The sequence below is a fragment of the Fonsecaea erecta genome, assembly GCF_001651985.1.
Source record: "Fonsecaea erecta strain CBS 125763 chromosome Unknown Scaff10, whole genome shotgun sequence".
NCBI lineage: Eukaryota > Fungi > Ascomycota > Eurotiomycetes > Chaetothyriales > Herpotrichiellaceae > Fonsecaea > Fonsecaea erecta.
Genome location: NW_017387253.1, coordinates 816,398 through 835,059, shown reverse-complemented (window position 1 = coordinate 835,059; position 18,662 = coordinate 816,398). Strand labels below are relative to the sequence as shown.

Here is an 18,662-nt window from a genome sequence, read left to right as displayed (position 1 = left end):
TCGTGGCAGCCAAGCTGGGTCACACAGGAAGAAATTGTGCCCACGATGAAGTTGGGCAGCGGGAGCTAGACTGTCGTGGTCACGCAACATATGCTTCTTTCCCCCAGATCAAAGGATAACAGGATATGGAGCTGGACACCTCTTACCGACACCAATCGCCTGAGTGTTGCGAGATGTGCACGGGCACGACACATCTACAGCGGAACGGAAGCTGCTCGTCATGCGGAGGGAGCCAAATAACATGTGCTCCGTTGCATCGTGCCATTGAGCCTAGACTCCTTTTCGTCGTCGGCGTACAGTAATTGATAGCAAGAGACATTGATTGCTCGGTTAGAGGCGGAACCGGAAGGCCCAGCGGAATCTGGAGGATCATTTCTCCGACAGCCTCGAGCCGCGTACTTGGTATATCGTCCCAACTCGCCTTGTCCAAGTCCTACAGTTGAGATAGATCCATTTATATCTGTGGTCGAATGTCAGCACTCGTATAATCTTCAACGCCGTAAATATCGCTATCCTTCGCGACATTGCCCTCACAGATCCGAGCCAGCACCATATGTTACCTGCCCATCTCCAGGCTCAAAATCCGCCCACCCCCCGTACCCGTTGCACCGCCCCGACCATCCCCTTGGCCCATGCAAACTTGCCTGCATCCACGCCAATCGCGCCCTCGGCCTGTTGCCCAGTCTTGGGATCCTTCCAACATCCAGCATCAGGTCCGTCGTTCTGCACTTTCCCGTAGATGTGCGTGTTTTGATTCTGTCTGATCCCTTCCATCCACTTGCCCACCACCAACGCGCTGTCAATCATGACGTTCACTTCTTGGCTGTGATACCAGCTCTGTGTGTCCTGGTTCCCGTTGCCTTGAATCCCAATGTGGTCGTCCACCACCATCAGCTTGATGTGACATGACCGCTGCTTGAACTTGTTGTGGATCGGATGGATTTGATCTTTGGCCACGTAGACATAGATGTCCAGGTTGTCGCGATATTCGGGGCCGATCTCGTGGTACAGTCCATGCGCGATCATTTCGTTATGTCCGCCCTGCATAGGCAGCAGTTCTCCCGCGTCGTTGTATCCCAGACAGTAGTAGTAGGAGACCTTGACCCCTCGTTTGCAAGCGGCGACGATTTCGGGCAGGAGGGCTTCGGCGTTCAAGTCGGGGGTCTGAATGAAGACCGACTTTGTCGCATGACGAAGGGCAGATGTGAATGCCTCATTTTGCGGCGTGTGCAAACTGTGTTTGGTGGGTGATCCCCATGGCGGTCGGCATACCATGGCAATCGGAAAAGGGTCATGTCGTGGTATGGGGATGAGAGGGGTCATCGCGTCGGCTGGTTCAATATCCGGCGCGCTCCCTTTCGTGTTCGGTTGGATCGTCGTGTTGAGGAGGCGGGTGATTGCATTGATCCGGCTCTCTCCTTCCCGTGGATTCAAAAATGCCACGGCGCGCAGCACCTCCGACTTGATGTCAGGGTCGTAGTGGGGGTCTTCCGATGTGTGCTGGGGCAAGTCCATCTGCGATCCATGCTCGGCGATCTCCCTCAAGCTCTCGTGTCCGCCCGGAACCGGCGTGGGCCTGTAGTAGGGGTCAGCTAGCACAACGGAAGCTTATTTGCCAACGTACGCTTGATACACGGGGACCAGCTTCCCATTCTCATCGAACATGGTGGCATAGCTGTCGGTCGAGAATGTGGGAATGGGCAAGTCCGCAGCAGGTCGGTTCAGCAGCGGCAAGGGTGGGTGCAGCGCATTGTGCCATGAAATGAGCGCAAGATCATAGAATGAATCCACAATGGGTCCTTCCAACTGCGTCATCATCTCGAGGTTGTCGATGTCCTGGATGTTGTTGCTTTGCACAATGGCGATACGGCGATCCACGATCATGTATTTAGCGTGGAACGTCCCGAACATGGGTCGGTGGAAATTCATCACTTCGAGATCGATGTTGGGCAGCTCATCGGGATGAGGGATTCGAACTTTGCCATTGGGGTCTGCAAATTCGTTCGGTGGCACTATGAGGTGGTTTTTTACCAACTTCCACTGTCAATAGACGGACCTGGGAGAGAGCACGAGACTCCAAACTCACCTGCTTCGCACTTCCCCGGTCGTAGATGATCTTGACCACGACTCGGCGGTTTGTCAGGACAGCCTTCCTCGACAGCTCTTTCAGCGCATTGGTGATCAGCCTGGTGGGCTCTGAGTACATCCAGAAGTTGGTCGCGAGGAAGACCTCTTGTTCTGCCCTCGCGATCACGTTGGACATGTGCCGGCAGATGTCGGGGACATTCGCCATGATTGTGAGCGGGCACACTCCATTACTTCCGAGGAGCGACGGCGAACATAAGCCCACGAGAGGGTTCTTTTCCAACGTGCACAAGACATCGTGGTAGATCTAGCCACCGGGTCAATATCTACCCGTCCCACTTCCTTGCAGTCAACAGGGTTTTCTCACCCTCAGAAACAAATCGCTGGGGTTGGAATTGCCCCATTTTCCACATTGTCGGGCCTCTTCCAGGTCACTCGGTTCTTCCTTTCCCAGGTCCAGTTTCTTGGTGACGACCTCATCATCGAGGTCAACACCAAAGAGCTTCTTGGCTGCCTCGTGAGGAGACAGGGACGGATCTTTGGCCAGTTCGGCAGTAATTGTCTCGCTGCGCTGGCAGAGCTCATAGATCTTTTTGGGAATCATGGCAGTGATGGTGGTCAGACGAGTCTCGACTGGAGCATCACTGGGAAGAGAACACTTTGGAGGGCTGGAGGGCTGGGACAGCTTTATAGTTCTCACGAAATCTGGGTAGAGTCGCAAACGGGAAAATGAACGATGTCTTGTTCGAGGTAGCTCTTGAAAGCACTTGTTGAAGGAGTTCACGAAGCGAGAGAAGGATTGGGGCCAGGAACTTTGAGGGCCACGCAAGCCAAACCCGAATCTTGAAAGTCGCGACCAAGGATCTGCGGTCATTGGCCTGCGAGGGCGAAAATAATCCCTTTATCGCGTGAGGGATGCCCAGCAGCTTGGTTGGCACGGTTGGTCTAGGCGTTGATTGGGCGTCATCGGCACCATTGTGGGCGTTCGATGATGACAACGTCCTACACAAGCGGGGTTTCGCAGAGCTGGGCACCGCCTGGAGCGGGACTTTTGGGCCCCCCTCGCCCGTTAAAAGCTTCAACTGAAAGCTTGGCGAGCTTGTTCAGGTTCCCTGTTCACAGTAGCTCGAGGTAACAGTTCTTCGCCCTCGTGGATGGCATTCCCCACCCACTCTTGATTCTTGAAGTGATATCATCTCGACGGAGTGCAGGGTTGGACTTTCGCCAGAGGAACACTAACCATATACGAGAGATACAGAAGTTGGTGGAAGGCTCGTATGTGTCGTAGTGTTTCTTCTTCAGCAGCTCCCATGTTAACCCAGAGCCTACAATACTGGTGGTATACATGCCAGTTTCCTTTAGATCCTGCTACATCTATGCTATTTTGATGTCCTTCTTCCCTGCCAATTACAACTGCAATTCATCCTCCGAGTGATTACAGGCAAGCCATGGAGTCCCCTTCGCTTGTAGCCAATGCATCCCAACGCCGTCCGTTTTGGTTGGTCATCCTGGACTCCTGCAATCTGCCATGAAACATATCGCTAGAGCAGAGCAGACGCTAGATTATGCAGATAATTCACAATTGACCCGAGAGAATGGCTTCCGTTGCTGTGCGCCAGAGGTTAGTTTCTCTTTCAAGGTTCGAGGCTTGGGCACAACTTACCACTGCCAATATAGGCACGCTTGACGTCCAAATTCACGTTGAGCCGTCGCTCCAATTCTTGCTTGATACCCTTCTTCGTCACGGTCATGAGATCCGCCGTCTTGAGTATGTCCCGGATTTCGTTCAGGATCGTATCATCAGTCGGCAATCCAGTCAGATCGGCCATGTCCATGTCGGCGACAGAATGACTTCCTGCCATCATGCCGCCACCCAGCATGTCCGAGGGCGCAAGAGACATCCTGGAATGGCTGTACCCTCTCTCATACGCAGGCAGATGCATGTCGAGCTGTGACACAGATCTCGAAGGAGCCATGAGATGTGCACTGCTTTCATAGCCGTGAGGGCCACCGCCATAAACGGACGCGGCAGGGTGGTACGACTTCGTGCCGTAGCTGTAGCCCGAAATCTCGGATCTTGCGTCGTCCCGTTGGGTCTGAGCATCCCACAGTTCTGCCTGGTACTCTTCCCATTTCTTCTTCGGAATCGAGTCGGGGTCGAATTTGCCCTCGTCGGAGATCAAAATCTGTTTACCCTTTTCACCAGTCACCAGACGTGTGTTACCCCAACTGAAGTCGTCCATGTGCCAGAACGCATACAGGGGCAGACCCAGAGAGAAGACGGGCATGGCCAGAATGTACACAATCATCCACCCAATCATTTCCCATTTGCGGCGAAGGATGAAGATGATGGCTTGTAAACCATAGATGGCCCCCAACAAGATGAATGCCGTCAGAGGGATGACGTCGGACGATGTGGAGAGAAGCACAATCAGGTACACAATATAGGCCACCGTAACCGGCGCAATCACAGTCGATAACAGATCCAAGAAGACGACAAATCGCATGCTGAAACAGCAGAAACCGCATAACTGCTGTAACGGCAGCAGTTCAACCAGGTTGTGAACAGTACTGTTGATCCACCGACGTCGCTGAGACATGAAAACTGTCCAACTGTCCGGTGCAATGGTCCAGGCATGGGCGTGGAAAATGTATTTCGTCTTATATTTGGAGTGATATTTCAAGAGCAGCGTGGTCAGGTATCGATCTTCGCCTAGATGCAACAAGTTCTTCATGTGTAATGTATCGACTCGGATTTCAGAGTAGTCCTCGATGATTTCCTTGCTCACAAAGAGTGGCTTTCCGGTCTCCGCGGCTCGGATTCGGTACATGGTGAAACAACCTGGTAGACAGGTGACGGAACCAAACAATGACTCGAATGCCTTTGTGAGATTGTGCGAAATGTAGTACTCGTAAACCTGCATCATCGTGATGAAGGATGATTTTGCGTTGGACAGCGAGGTCTCTCCACAAACGGCGATCAGCCTTGTGTCGCGTAGGAATGCCGAAACCATGCGAGTAGCCGAGTCGGGAGCCACAACAGTATCGGCATCGATCTGGAGCATGAATTCGTAGAACGTGGGATTGACTCCGATGATGTTTCTGATCTGGTGATGCATTTCCAGTTCTAGCGGGCTCATGGGCATGTTGTAGTGAACGCGGTTCAAGAAGCGCATGATGACCATCTGGGAGTCACGCTTGCCTCGGTTTCCAGGTTTGGACACTTCGGAGGGTTTTCCGACCTTGACAACCACTAAGAAGGGAACGATGTGCCCTTGCACTTCATACAGACCAGAGTATACCTTGCCCATGTTGTGTTGCTTCATGCCTTCACCCAGAGATTCGAAGCTCAGTGGTTCCGGATCGACTGTCTCTGATACTCCCAAAATATCGAGTACAATACGAGGCGTCGGTCGGTCATTTCCTTGTCCGATAATCATACCATCGCAGACCACGATCAGCAATTTGCGTTTGTCGTCATATCGCATCCGTGCTGCTGAGTCGATAGCTCGTCGAAGAGATTCTTCGTCTTCCGTATAGGCGGGAACCTGGCAGATGACGAACTTGTCGAGATTTTCAGGTACATTCTTGCCTCCAAACTGGAGAGCAGCCAAAAATTTGAAACCGATCACGGTACAGAGTAAGATGGAGATGGCCAGGAGGATATACCGAGCGAAGAGACATTGGGCCGAGTTTCTGGTGTCTGTGACCCCAACAAAGAACAAGTTGTCGAGGCAAAGCTGCATTCGACTCCTCAACCCAGAGTCCAAAGAAAGAGCATTCCAGTATTTGGTAACGTCTTGTCCGGCCCGTTGCGTGAACAGATCAACCACAAGGTCAGCCATAAAATCAGTGTCAACCCCGGCTGGGACTGTTTGACCCGGGGGAGCCCTGGTGCTGCGTCCGCCCTGGTTGTAGGTGGTGAAGTCGTACACTCTGCCATTCAATATCGCAATAGAATGAGATTTTTTGGCAAGAGTGCGCACATATTGAGGAGTGTATCCGATACTTCCCTTCTTGTAGTTGGATTTCAACATGATCATCTGCTCAAAAAACCAATCCGGGCGGGAGTCATTTGTGAAATAGCGGAAATCGTGATACCGGCGATTCGGGTCAGTGGTACTGATGACTGTAGCAGAACCTGAGATGTTTGTTGTCGTATAATCCAACTGTACTGTAGGATCCACACGGCCGTCTTTCCCTTGACAAAGAGCCGAGACCTGGACAGGGAACAGGCCTGTTGCGTCCAAACCAGCGTACTTCTCCAGTGACGTCTGTGGGATGATGCTCGGATAGTGGGCGGGTGCGAATGCCCCTAGATCGAGGACTACGCCCCGTATCGCAGTGTAAGCGCTGTGGCCATTTTTGCCGTCATGCGATGACAGTTCGGCCGCAGAGTACACGTTCTGCTTCGGACAGATGAGCTGGGGAAACACGACGATGAAGAAGGCCACGAAGAGGCAGCTGATCCAAATCAGGATGTTGATCGCAAACTTCTCCCTCCAGGCGACTCTCACATCCTTCCGTTTCATGCCGCCACCCCACTTGATGGCAAAGTCAGGGAGGTACCAGGTAAGGAAGTACACAACCGCCAGCCATCTTTTACGTGACGACGAAACGGGTACAATATCGACCTCTTCCATCTTCTTTCTGTTGCCCTTTTCGGCCAGTTCTTCTTTGGTTTCGAGGTTACGGAACATATCCCCGGAGTTGAAGGCTGAGGCGCCAGCATCAGATTTGGCGTCGAGTTCTCGGCTGCCAAAGTAGCCACCTTTTGTCTCGTCGCCATAAAAAGAACCAGGCGTTCCCTCATGTGAGGCCACTAATCGAGCTTTCGAATCATTAAAGGGGTTGAGACTTGGCGTATCGGGCCTGGAAATTGCGGGAACTTCGCCGCCGAAGTAGGCGGTGCTCTGAGATCCGGTAAGGGCAATACTCGCCCAGCAGCGTTCGCTGAGGAAAATGCCGGTATTTCCAATTCTGGCTTCATTCCCGGGCCACTGTTTGTTGTCCAGAACAAGCTGTGCCTTCTCACGATCGCTTCCGACGACGCCAGGATCAGCGTCAGTCAACCCCAGGAATTCCCCGAATGGGAGGAACACACTAAAATCAGCAGTTCGAAGTCGTTGACTGATCTCGGGTATTCCAAACATCTGAACCTGTTGACGGACACATTTGCTGTCGAATTGATTGGCAATTCGCCTGTCATTTGGCTTCAAGCAAAACACGAAGTAGTTGTTGACGTTTGGCGCAGTCAGCGATTTGGTGATGTTGTCCAAAGACGACAGGAATTGTGCCGCTGCACCTTGAGTCAGTCCTGTCGCAGAAGCCTTTGTTTTTCTGGTTCTCGACTCCTCTGGAGTATGTGTCGATTCTGCGTCTTCCTGTAGAGCAGGCGAGCGATCTGCTCTTCGGCTACCCATTCGGCGCAGCTGGTCATGCTTCTTCCGGGAAAGGCTGGGCATGCGCAACGGCTTGGAGCTGACCTGGGCCTGCACAATGGCCGTTTTTTCTGAAGGGTGGCTGATAGTGTTCAAGGCTTCTTGACCGAACAAGCTAGCCACAAAGTCACTCTTCGTATTTCTGACCATGTTCATCAAATCCCCAGAAACTACATCTCCGTTTTCTTCGACCAAGCGGTGGACTGGATAATCCACCTCACCAGCATAATGGCGCACGGTGAACGATGCCGAAAGGTTCGTCGTAGCGAAGTTGCTTCCGGGCAAGGTGGTCGTAGCGCTGCTCACCGTGATCGCTTTATTCTTGTTTTCGAATCGCTTACGAATACTGTCCAAAAATTGGGTATCCGTACGACCACGACGCGTTTGATCATCAAGAATAGCAAGCAATCCGTTGCCATGCTTGAGAAGGCCACGGACAGCATCCGAATTATCGAAATAGCTGGTTGCAGGCACGCTAACCTCTTCGCTTTCCAGCATCTCGGCCGTCTTTTCGAAGAAGCCGTGGAGGCAAGTATTGTAAAGCGACTCATTTGCTGCGTTGTTCAACAGCTGATCCAGAACAGATCCAGTGGAAGAATGGTCCGCAAACCCCGGGAAATCGACAATGGAGACGGTGTTGGCAACAGCGTCTTCTGCAGCACAAATCCTTTGGTTGATGCTCTCAATGATGTACGCAACCAGGAGCGAGTAGAGCGTCGTTGCAAGCTCATCCGCATTTTCTCGAGCGCCCTTGGGGTCCAGCATGACAGTCACACGCTCCCGGTGGAGCGTTTTTGTCTTGTGCCTCATGCTCTCTTCTAGGTCCTGAACGCTCAGTCCTAGGAAAGCCGCGACCAAAGCCAACGTGTCAGTATTCTTGACCACCGTGACTGTCTCGCCACCTTCGTGGGAGTATCCGCCACTTTCTTCAGCCGCCGTCAACGTCGCCTGGCCAGTGCCAAATTCGAGCTGACCGATATGCAGGATAGCAGCGAGAACTTGACATATCTCGGCGATTTCTGCTCTCGGAAATTCCAGCTTCCGCAACGCTGTCTTGAAGTGCTGGAAGCCTTCCGCATCATTGATGCCCACCTTCATTTGCGTGGGGTGGCCAAGATATCTCCATCGTTTCTGTGCCACGGAGGCAGACCTCGTCAGGCCCGCACCAGACGTGGTGATGTTTGTGTGTCCGTTGAGGCCGAGATGAGACTTTTCTGCCGCACTTGTTCCGGCCAGAAGATAATACAGCACATGAAAGCTCCTTTCGCCGGTCGGCACATGTGAAATTCGACTCCTTTCCAGGCGATGGTCTAATAATTTGCCTCCAATGAGGGTGGGAATCGATGATGAAGCGTCGTATTGTAGTTCGTAATACAAGCCAGCTTTCGATGCTGTTTGAGTGGTGGTAGTTTTGGTCGTGGTCAAGGTATCGAAGACAAAGGCGGCAAGGGACAGTTTGGAGGACAGGGGTGTGGAGGAGAACGAAAGGAAGGAGGAAAGCAGGTGCGACCTGACTGTCGTTTTACCCGAACCCGACTCTCCGCTGTCGCACAGTTAGCAAGATATCAATGCCAGATTATCATTCAGCAGACATACAAGAAGACAATGGCCTGGTCTTCTGCTCTATTTCCCAGTCTTGCCCATGCCCTACGGGCGAGATCCTCGGCCTCGCCCATAGCACTTCCCTCCTTTTCCCCATTTGGTCCCCTGGTTGACGAGGTATATGTATTGAGGCATATCAAGGCCTGGGAGGACAATTTTGCTGTAGGAAGAGAGACATGGAATCGGCTAGCCAGGTGGGCCGTTAAGTGGGTGTCTGATTGTAAATGAGGAGGAAGTGCAGGCAATGAAGCCTGTAAATGAGCAGGAACATTGCCACGAGCAGCCATATTGATGGAGACGTATTGGACGCGTCAAAGTAAGTCCAAAGAGCCTCGAGTCGGCTCACACGCCCTGTTCGATAACTCAAGTCCTTAATTCATCGAGCGAAGTTGCGCGGTCGGGCAATTGTTGACTCGGGCAGGGAGTCTTTGGATTTTGCAACAGCGAACGTTAGGGGGCAATGAGCGTCAATGTGTGCCGATACAACCAAATATGCAGAGCGAGAGAAATATAGCGAGAGATCGTCAAGTCGTAGCAAAGATTGTAGTTGAAAGAACCAACACACATGAAATCAACATGAAGGAAGTCGAATGATCGAACAGCGAGAGCAACAAAGTTGGCTTGCGCAGGGGGGGTTTTGGTCGGCCTGCGAGACCAATACTCCATACTGCATAGAATGCGGTATTTGGCGGATGGAGACATTTGGGTGGAGCTGGTAATGGTCATTACAAGTGAAACACCCAAAACATGTCATTTTGAGACCTTCGCATAATAGCAGTTTAAGCTTTTCCTGTGTCTAAGATCTTACCAACATAGCAGTGAGGTGAGCACACTGCGCCGCAGTCGGCTGTCGCCTCCCATTCTCCAGCACCGGTACTGTGACCGTGAGTGTCGAATCTGGCCTCTGGTGCTGACATATGAGGTACCCAGTGCCGAGTATAGAGTACCGTGTCCCAAGTATAGCGTCTGGTCAGTTGGTCACCTCACCTACAAACTTGGCTTATTGTCATGCACACCCTACCGGACTCCCTAGCTACAGTCAGGGCTACCGTCGAGCTTTCCTCTACGGAGCCTTTCGAGGCCGGACGGGTCATCAGACGGAGTTGCAGCGCGGCGACTCGACAGAGCATTGGACTCCAGTGGCAGGTATACGCAGTACGAGATACAGAGGGGAGGTTGGGAATGGTGTGCTTCGCTCACTAACTGCACATGTCGCCATCCAATAATGACAGAGATGGAAGGCATACCTCCTACTCCATGCTCCCTCAATGCCCTCGGTATGCAGGCTGCAGAACACACACTACATGTCTTTCGGGTTCGGCACTGAGTTTTGGGATCTCCGACGTAACACAACATGTCCATGCCCTTACGTACCTAGTCCTGTGAAGAGGCCCCAGTCCGAGGCCAGAATCACCAGGGCAAGAAAGGAGGCCTCGTCCATTATTGAAATTTTTATAGTGGTTCTTTTGTTGTGGGCTGCGCTCCTTTGAACTTTTTATGTGCCTCGCTCTCCGCACGAATTTCCCCAGTCGACACACACACAAGCGACGAGGATTTTCCAACAGCTCATCCTTTTCCGCTGGTGATCAGCGAGTGACCACATCTTCGGAATCGGAGTGTCTGGAGGCTGACCACGGACGCACACACATGTAGCCCGGTTGCCGATAAGACCAACTGAGACAAACGCAAATGATGCAGCACCTAGTCTGCAGGTGAGCGAGACGGTGCAGAATCGTGCCACATGCTGACTGGGTGGCTGTCACGTGACCGTGATGGGGCTTGGGCCCTGCGCTGGTTTGAGGCGAAAACAATCGTGTGCCACCCCAGCACCATACGATGTGCATTGAGTGGGAACAAACTGAAACTAGGACCCAGAGAATCTTCTTTTTCATCAAACATCTCATCATCGACGAAGCCCGTGTCCCTGTGCGTGTCTCATCTTCAAATTGACAATGGTCAAGATGAATGCGGTGCGTGAGCTGTCGGAGACTTGTCATGGCGTCGTACGTAAAATGTTGAAGCCATCAGACTTTCTTGACGCGACTTTTGACATGAGGCTTTGTTGATTTTTCCGAGTCCGTTGCCCTGGAGCACATCAACCGTTGGTATGATTGGCTTGGGCAAGATTGACCGGTGGTTTAAGATCCCGGGATCCCCTGCAGCGACCCGAGTGGCTTACGCCTAGAGCAGTATAACGCCGAGCACGTCCGGGGCTCAGGTGCCCGGAAATGGGCGTCTAGGCGCAGTTGGCGCTGCAGATTGGCTGCTATTCTTGACCCAGCGAGACCGTGGCTGCGGATCGAGGAGAAGCTTGTCCAGGGGTCGATATTCAGTCGTCAGGCTGTGGTATTGGTAACGCTCAATACACGCTCCCTAACCTGGAAAAAACAACGTTTGGATACACTCCGCCATGGTCTTGTTCGCTTGCCGCGACAACCTCCTCTTGCCCCCTTCATTCACCCTCTACACCTTCGTTGACCTACGAACATCACTCTCGCTTACTTTGTTGGAATCTATTCGCAGCAGATCTTGCTAGCTTTTGCCTGTCTACCGCTTTGGAATTTCTCGCGTTCACTTTTTGCCTTCTGAAATGTTGCATTGACGACTTGACACGACTCGCTGCTGTTTCATCCCTTCATTGAACCGTCCACGATCTCGGCCTTGTTCAACAGTCTACGTTGACCACACAAACCTGCAAGAGGAGGCTTTCACAAACGGGCGGCGTTGTTTTCCAGGATAACCATTGCTTCGAACGGTTGACGGAGGCCCTGTCGAGTAAACGGGTCGACAGGGGCCCAACATGGCCAACCGGTACTCGACGTACTCGAACAACTCTTCACAAGTTGGTGCTGCCAGAACGGCAGCTCAACAGCCTACCCAAGTCTCGACCACTACGCTTCTCAACTCCCTACACACAATCTATGCCTCCGGCCAAACCTACCAACTCGACTCGAGCACGAGCATTGCAGTCAACACGTGGCTGAGTGCAATCAATCCCGATGCCCAAGGACGGGTGGGAGGTACTGTCGACGCAGATATCGCTTCAAGAGCTTGGGAACATGCCAGACGAAGAGCTGAGGATGGGTGTATCATTCTGGGGTCCTTGCACCCGTCGACACCCTCGCTCTTCCAGGCATTTCTCCAAGTCATGCCCCTGCCCACACCAGAGATCGCATACACTGCTCTAACGGCTTTGCGCCCTTTCCTATCCTGTGTCACACCCCTCAACCCGACAACCTATAGACATTCATCTCTCGCTGCCAAATATACCGTCACCTTGACCGGCACAGTCACGGGATTCACACTCGCATTATCTGGCTCGGGGATTGACGTTGAAAGGGGGCTGCTGAAGATTCCCTCTGAGCCTGGCCATCGTGCTTTTGACGTCTTTTACTACCTCTTGACATCAGCATCTACTCCTGCTGAGCGCGAGTTCCTGGGTCTGCAACATCCATCCAGGTACACCCTGTTAAATAGATCTGGATACTACGATCCTCCCAAATACCTGCCATCGGCCGATGACGCAGCAGCCGCTGAAGATTTCCGCTCAGCCTTAAAGTCGATTGGCATCAAGGGCTCCGCTTTCCGTGGCCTTTTGTCGTGCCTGGCTGGATTGTTGAAACTGGGCGAGACAACAGGGCTACTGGTTGACTCCGATGTCCTCGAAGAGATATGTGAGGATGTAGGCGGCCTGATTGGGTTGGAGCCAGAAGTCCTCGTCAAGAAGTGTTCCACGGATGATCGTGAGGTTCTGATCGCAGGCATGTACGAAGCTTTGGTGGACTGGGTTCTCTCAAAGGCCAACGACGCCATTGCCGCCGAGTTACGCTCCGGTGCCCTCACACCTGACTCTAGCACCAAGACCGGTGATGAGGTCAGCCTCACCGTCATCGAAATTCCAGGCGAGCCGCTCGGAAAAGCTGTGGCTTTGCGAAATGTTTTCGACGACACCCAAGGGATAAACGCTGAAATGAAAGATGATGGCGTTGAGGTTGTATCAGCAGGCCACTCCGTTCTCAAGGAAATGAACTCTGCCATTGCGGAGGTGGAGGCCGATCTAGGTATTAGAGGAGGACCGCTCAGTCGGGAGCGAGAGCACGACCGGGATCGCAGGGAAGGCATCCTGGAAAGGATCGGCAATGAGGCGGAGGCCGGTGGCTTCCTTCGCACCCTACTCTACCCAGTCGACGGCGAAGGCCTGAATTTCGGCCGGAAGGGCCGTTATGACCTGGGGGCTACACTCGCCAGCAGTAGAGCATGGTACCAGCTCTCTATCCACCCCACCGATGATGCGCCCAGTTCTCTGGCTGCACTGGCCTCGACGACTTCCGCATGGTCTGCGGGAGCGGTATCAAGACAATTGCGAGCATGGAGACTGCCTGAATGGGCCAACCACCGCAACCGGCGACTCGACTTCACGGCTGATTTCGATTTCGAAGAGTTTGTGACAAGATACTCCAGACTCGGCTGCAAAGATGGCAAAGACGGGATAGAAAGCTTTTTGCTCGAAAGAGGCTGGACAAATGGAGAAGTCATCATTGGGCGAGAACGAGTCTGGATGCGTGAAAGTGCATGGTGGGAAGCTGAGTCAATGCTCGACATGTTACCCGTCGAAGGTGCCTATTCCGACGATCCTGCCTTCGGCCAGCCCCTCAACCCCTTTGCATCCAGCTACTCTGCCAATACTCCCCACAACGGCAGTGGCTTTTTCCCGCCAATGGGGGATAACCTGAGCGTTCAGGATAGTCGAGAGAACCTGCTTGCTCAAGCTGGCGCAGACCGGGCCAAATCAATTGCACCTACAATGGCACGCACGATGCACACTGTCGGTGGTGACTATGGCCTTGGCCCTAAAGGCGACGACCACAAGGACGCAGTCTTTGACCCAGACCTTGGGCAGTATGTCGGAGGCATGGATCCAGAGCTGGCTGATCCTCGCAACGTGGAGTCTAAGAAGACGTCCGCTGGTAGACAAGCTTGGGTGTCTCTCGTCTGGGCGCTAACTTGGTGGATACCATCTATCCTCCTGCGCTATGTTGGTCGCATGAAGCGTCCCGATGTGCGCATGGCGTGGCGAGAGAAGGTGGTGCTGGTCTTCCTTATTTTCCTGCTGAACGGCTTGATCGTCTTCTACATCGTCGAGTTTGGAAGGCTTTTGTGCCCGAACTTCGACAAAGCCTGGAACGCAAAAGAAGTCGGTTTTCACACGGGCACAAATGATTTTTATGTCAGCATTCGAGGCAAAGTCTACGATATCACCAAGTTCTACCGCGTACAACACAGTGACACGGCCATCCAGACGAATGCGCAGAATATGCTTCCACTGGCGGGAATGAATTTGGACGCATATTTCCCACCTCCTTTGAGTCGAGCTTGTCCGGGACTGAATGTCGACGAGAGTGTGCAATTGCAACACAATGACACCAACGCCATTCAATACCCGAACGCTGTGCACACCTCCGGTCATCGGTATCAGCCAGATCAACAGTCTGCATTGTATAGCTGGGATTGGTACAGCGACACTTTCCTGCCCAAAATCACCGAATATTACAAAGGAGACCTCGTCGTGTCAAAGGGCAGTATCAAGAGTCAGGCTGAGAATGACCAGCGGCAGTGGGTGATCATCCACCAGAAAATATACGACCTTACCGACTATTTCTACACCTTGAATCTGATGAACAATTTTGTTACTTACAAGTTTTTCCCCGAGGAGGTGACGGACCTGATCAACAGCAATCCAGGCTCGGATATCACAAGCCAATGGGGAACAGACGCCGCGTTCGCAAACAGTCTGAACTGCATGAACAATGCGTTCTACGTTGGCAAGGTCGACTTCCGGGACTCTCCAAGGTGTCAAGTCAACAACTACCTCCTTTTGGCTTTTGCCTTGATTTTGTGTGCGGTCATTTTAGTCAAGTTTTTGGCAGCCCTTCAACTGGGGTCGAAACGCCGACCAGCTGCACAAGACAAGTTCGTCATATGCCAGGTTCCTGCCTATACCGAGGGTGAAGACCATCTGAGGAAGTCTCTAGATTCTCTCACGGCCTTGCAGTATGACAACAAGAGAAAGCTGATTTGTGTCATTTGCGATGGAATGATCGTGGGTGGCGGCAACGACAGACCTACGCCCAAAATTGTGCTGGATGTCCTTGGTGTTGATCCAAAGATTGATCCGCCAGCTCTACCCTTCCGCTCCGTCGGTAATGGCAACGAACAACTCAATTACGGCAAAGTATACTCTGGACTTTACGAATATGAGGGCAACGTTGTTCCCTATATTGTCATCGTCAAGGTCGGCAAGGAATCGGAGCAAACAAAATCCAAGCCTGGAAATCGTGGTAAACGAGACTCTCAGATCTTGTTGATGCAGTTCTTGAATCGGGTCCACCACAGATCACCCATGTCTCCTCTTGAATTGGAAATCTTCCACCAGATCAACAACGTCATTGGTGTCGACCCTGAGCTGTATGAGTATCTTCTCATGGTCGACGCCGATACTATGGTCAAAGAAGATTCGCTCAACCGCCTGGTCGCCGCTTGTGCCAACGATGCTAAGATCGCAGGTATCTGTGGCGAGACAAGCTTGGAGAACGAAGAACGCAGCTTGTGGACGATGATTCAAGTCTACGAATACTATATCTCGCATCATCTCGCCAAAGCCTTCGAGTCCTTGTTCGGCAGCGTCACTTGTTTGCCCGGATGGTATGTCCTTCTGACCTTTGCCGTTCCGCACCATTGCTAACCTGGTCTATAGTTTCTGCATGTATCGCCTTCGGACCGCCGACAAGGGACGACCACTGATCATCTCCGACAAGGTCATTCAGGAGTACTCGGACTGTGATGTTGATACTCTTCACAAAAAGAACTTGTTATCTTTGGGTGAGGATCGATATCTTACGACGCTGATGACCAAACACTTCCCATCGATGTCCTACAAGTTCGTCCCCGACGCTTATGCCCTCACTGCAGCACCAGAATCGTGGTCTGTCTTGTTGTCACAGAGGAGACGATGGATCAACTCGACCATCCACAACCTTGCCGAGCTCGTCTTCTTGAAAGATCTTTGTGGTTTCTGTTGCTTCTCAATGAGATTTGTCGTCTTCATTGACCTGTTCGGTACCTTGATCCTTCCTGCCACCTGCACCTATCTCGGCTACTTGATATACAGAGTCGCATCGCATACCGGCCAATTTCCTCTCATTTCAATTGTGATGATTGCTGCAGTCTATGGCTTGCAAGCGGTGATCTTCATCATCAAACGACAGTGGCAGCACGTGGGATGGATGCTCATTTATATATGCGCGTATCCTATTTACAGCTTCGTCTTGCCAATCTACTCATTCTGGAATCAAGACAACTTCTCCTGGGGTAACACGAGAATTGTCATTGGAGAGAAAGGTGACAAGAAGGTGGTTGCTATTCAGGATGAAGGCTTCGACCCCCGGTCGATCCCGCTTCAGAGGTGGGATGACTACGCGGCTGCCAACAACCTTCCAGGTCGTCGTGGAAATACTGGCGCATACCCCGAGAAGGGTTTTGAGTACGGCTACACTGATGACGCTGCCATGATGGAGATGGACGACATGCAGTCAAGCTACTCATCCGTGAAACCAGCCAGCACGATTCTGGCCGGCTTCCCCCACCAGTCAGGGCCATATATGGCACCGCCTCGATCGACGACGCCGTTCACCGCGATGCACAATAATCGCGCCAGCACCATGACCGGCCTCACACAGTTCAAGGATCAACCTGTCAGCCTGCACGGACGGAACATGAGTATGATGAGCCTGGGCAGCCAAATGCGGTTGAAGTCGCCTTCGCCTGTGCCATATCAGGATAACCCGCGGAGCCGCAGCCCGTACCAGGGAGGCATGCAACATTCGGCCAGCCGACCCAGCTTGTTGGGCGTGGGTATGCCGGGCAGTCGGCCAGCATCCACGGTGATGGATTTCCGAACGGTTCCTTCGGCTGGGCCAAGCGATCATGACATCGTTGAGGCCATTCGCACGGTGTTGGCCGAGGTGGATCTCGACAAAGTCACCAAGAAGCAAGTCCGGGCGCTCGTAGAGCAGAGGCTACAATGCGAGGTGCCTGCTGGGGAGAGACGGACGTTCTTGGATAAAGCCATCGACGGCGAATTGGCGAACATGTAAAAGAGGATCAATCCGGCGTAGCGTCATGGTGAAGGGATCTGCCATCAACTTTTTCATGTTCGGCCACAGAAGAGGCTTGCTGATCAAAAGAAGCGAAAGAAAAGACCGGTTGCAACGGATCCTGGAGTATATGTACATGTTGTATCTTGGGATGAGATGATGACGGCACTTTGGCAAAAAAATTTCCTTGGTCAAAGGCATGGCATGGCAGGGCATTGGCAAGGCAAAGCAATACGGAAGACGGACAGGAGGACGTCTGGAGATGGGGAAGTGAAAGCTAAAGGAGAGATTTATCGTACTGGAATATTAATGCTACACATATATTATAAAGAAAGCAGGAAGAAGGAAGGGTACGACCTTTGAACTTACGCGTCTGTCCCTATCACGGTACATACATATACATGTGTGTACGTATGTCTATTGAATCCTTTGGAGCGGACGGTGAGCGTGTTGTGAAATAGTTAGCGGACATTTGAGCCCTTTTTGTTTGTTTATATGTATGTATGTATGTTTCTCTGTGTCTCTCTCTTTTTGTATTTCTTGTGGTTGGTTGGATGGATGAATGAATGAATGAATAAGTCAGTCAGTCGTTATCTAGCAAGCAATAAAGCACGGATGATACTGGACTGCACTGCACACTACATACATCACATCGATCTAAGTCGGCAATACATGGATGGATGGATGGATGGAGTTTGCCTGTGTCCCCGTGTGTATACATACCATACACTCTCCCCCCTTCTTCTGCCACCACGGTCGATGGTGGGTTCCAGAGTCAGTCAGTCAGTCAGTCAGTCAGTCAGTCAGCAAGCCTTCTTTCTTCTCAGAAAGGATTACGAGAAACAAGACAGATAATACATAAAGCCCATGTGGCCCACGAGTTGTGCTGGCGTTGTTTCCTGATGCCAGCTAGCCAGCCCTGTAGCTGGAGCGTAAAGGGACTTACTTGTGCGAATAGACAACATACCGCAGCGAGTCTGTAAGCATATCTCCATTAATGGTATGTGAATTTTGGTTCCAGAGAAAGGTATATACAAGTTCCACATCTGCCAATCCTCGCTGTCTCTTCGAGAGCCTGTAATCCCAGGCCACTTCGTCCGCCACGACGAAGGGGATGTATTAGTAGGTAATGCTCTCGGATCGGATGATGGCCGTCCTTCTCTTTGACGGCGGTGTACACCTCCATGTCTATTTCCTCCCAATTTCCGTTCCAGTATCGAAATGAACCAAACCGACAGGGGTATCTCAAAATAAGTCAAGGAGTGTCTCGAAGGTCCAAATGCCTGAGCCAAGAATAAAACGAATGTACCCTCCAACTTTTGGCATGACAACGCTCCTCGGTCCTGGCTGCGCCAGAGCCGACTGGAGCAAGCGTTAGAGA

At 52.1% G+C, this 18,662-nt stretch overlaps 3 protein-coding genes across 3 annotated transcripts; 1 reads left to right on the top strand and 2 right to left on the bottom strand.

Annotated features, from left to right (window-relative positions):
* Positions 1-576: 576 nt before the first annotated feature.
* Positions 577-2,689, bottom strand: AYL99_10009 (hypothetical protein; the record flags this gene model as incomplete). The annotated part of the gene is made up of 4 exons (XM_018841515.1): positions 577-1,576; positions 1,625-2,034; positions 2,087-2,392; positions 2,453-2,689. 4 exons carry the CDS (start codon positions 2,687-2,689, stop codon positions 577-579), a joined length of 1,953 nt encoding a protein of 650 aa, XP_018689224.1.
* Positions 2,690-3,661: 972 nt separating this feature from the next.
* AYL99_10008 (hypothetical protein) lies at positions 3,662-9,202 on the bottom strand (the record flags this gene model as incomplete). Its single annotated transcript, XM_018841514.1, has 3 exons — positions 3,662-3,693; positions 3,749-9,069; positions 9,123-9,202. The coding sequence occupies 3 exons, from the start codon at positions 9,200-9,202 to the stop codon at positions 3,662-3,664; spliced, it is 5,433 nt and encodes a 1,810-aa protein (XP_018689223.1).
* Positions 9,203-11,928: 2,726 nt separating this feature from the next.
* AYL99_10007 (hypothetical protein) lies at positions 11,929-17,281 on the top strand (the record flags this gene model as incomplete). Its single annotated transcript, XM_018841513.1, has 2 exons — positions 11,929-15,830; positions 15,883-17,281. The coding sequence occupies 2 exons, from the start codon at positions 11,929-11,931 to the stop codon at positions 17,279-17,281; spliced, it is 5,301 nt and encodes a 1,766-aa protein (XP_018689222.1).
* Positions 17,282-18,662: the final 1,381 nt, after the last annotated feature.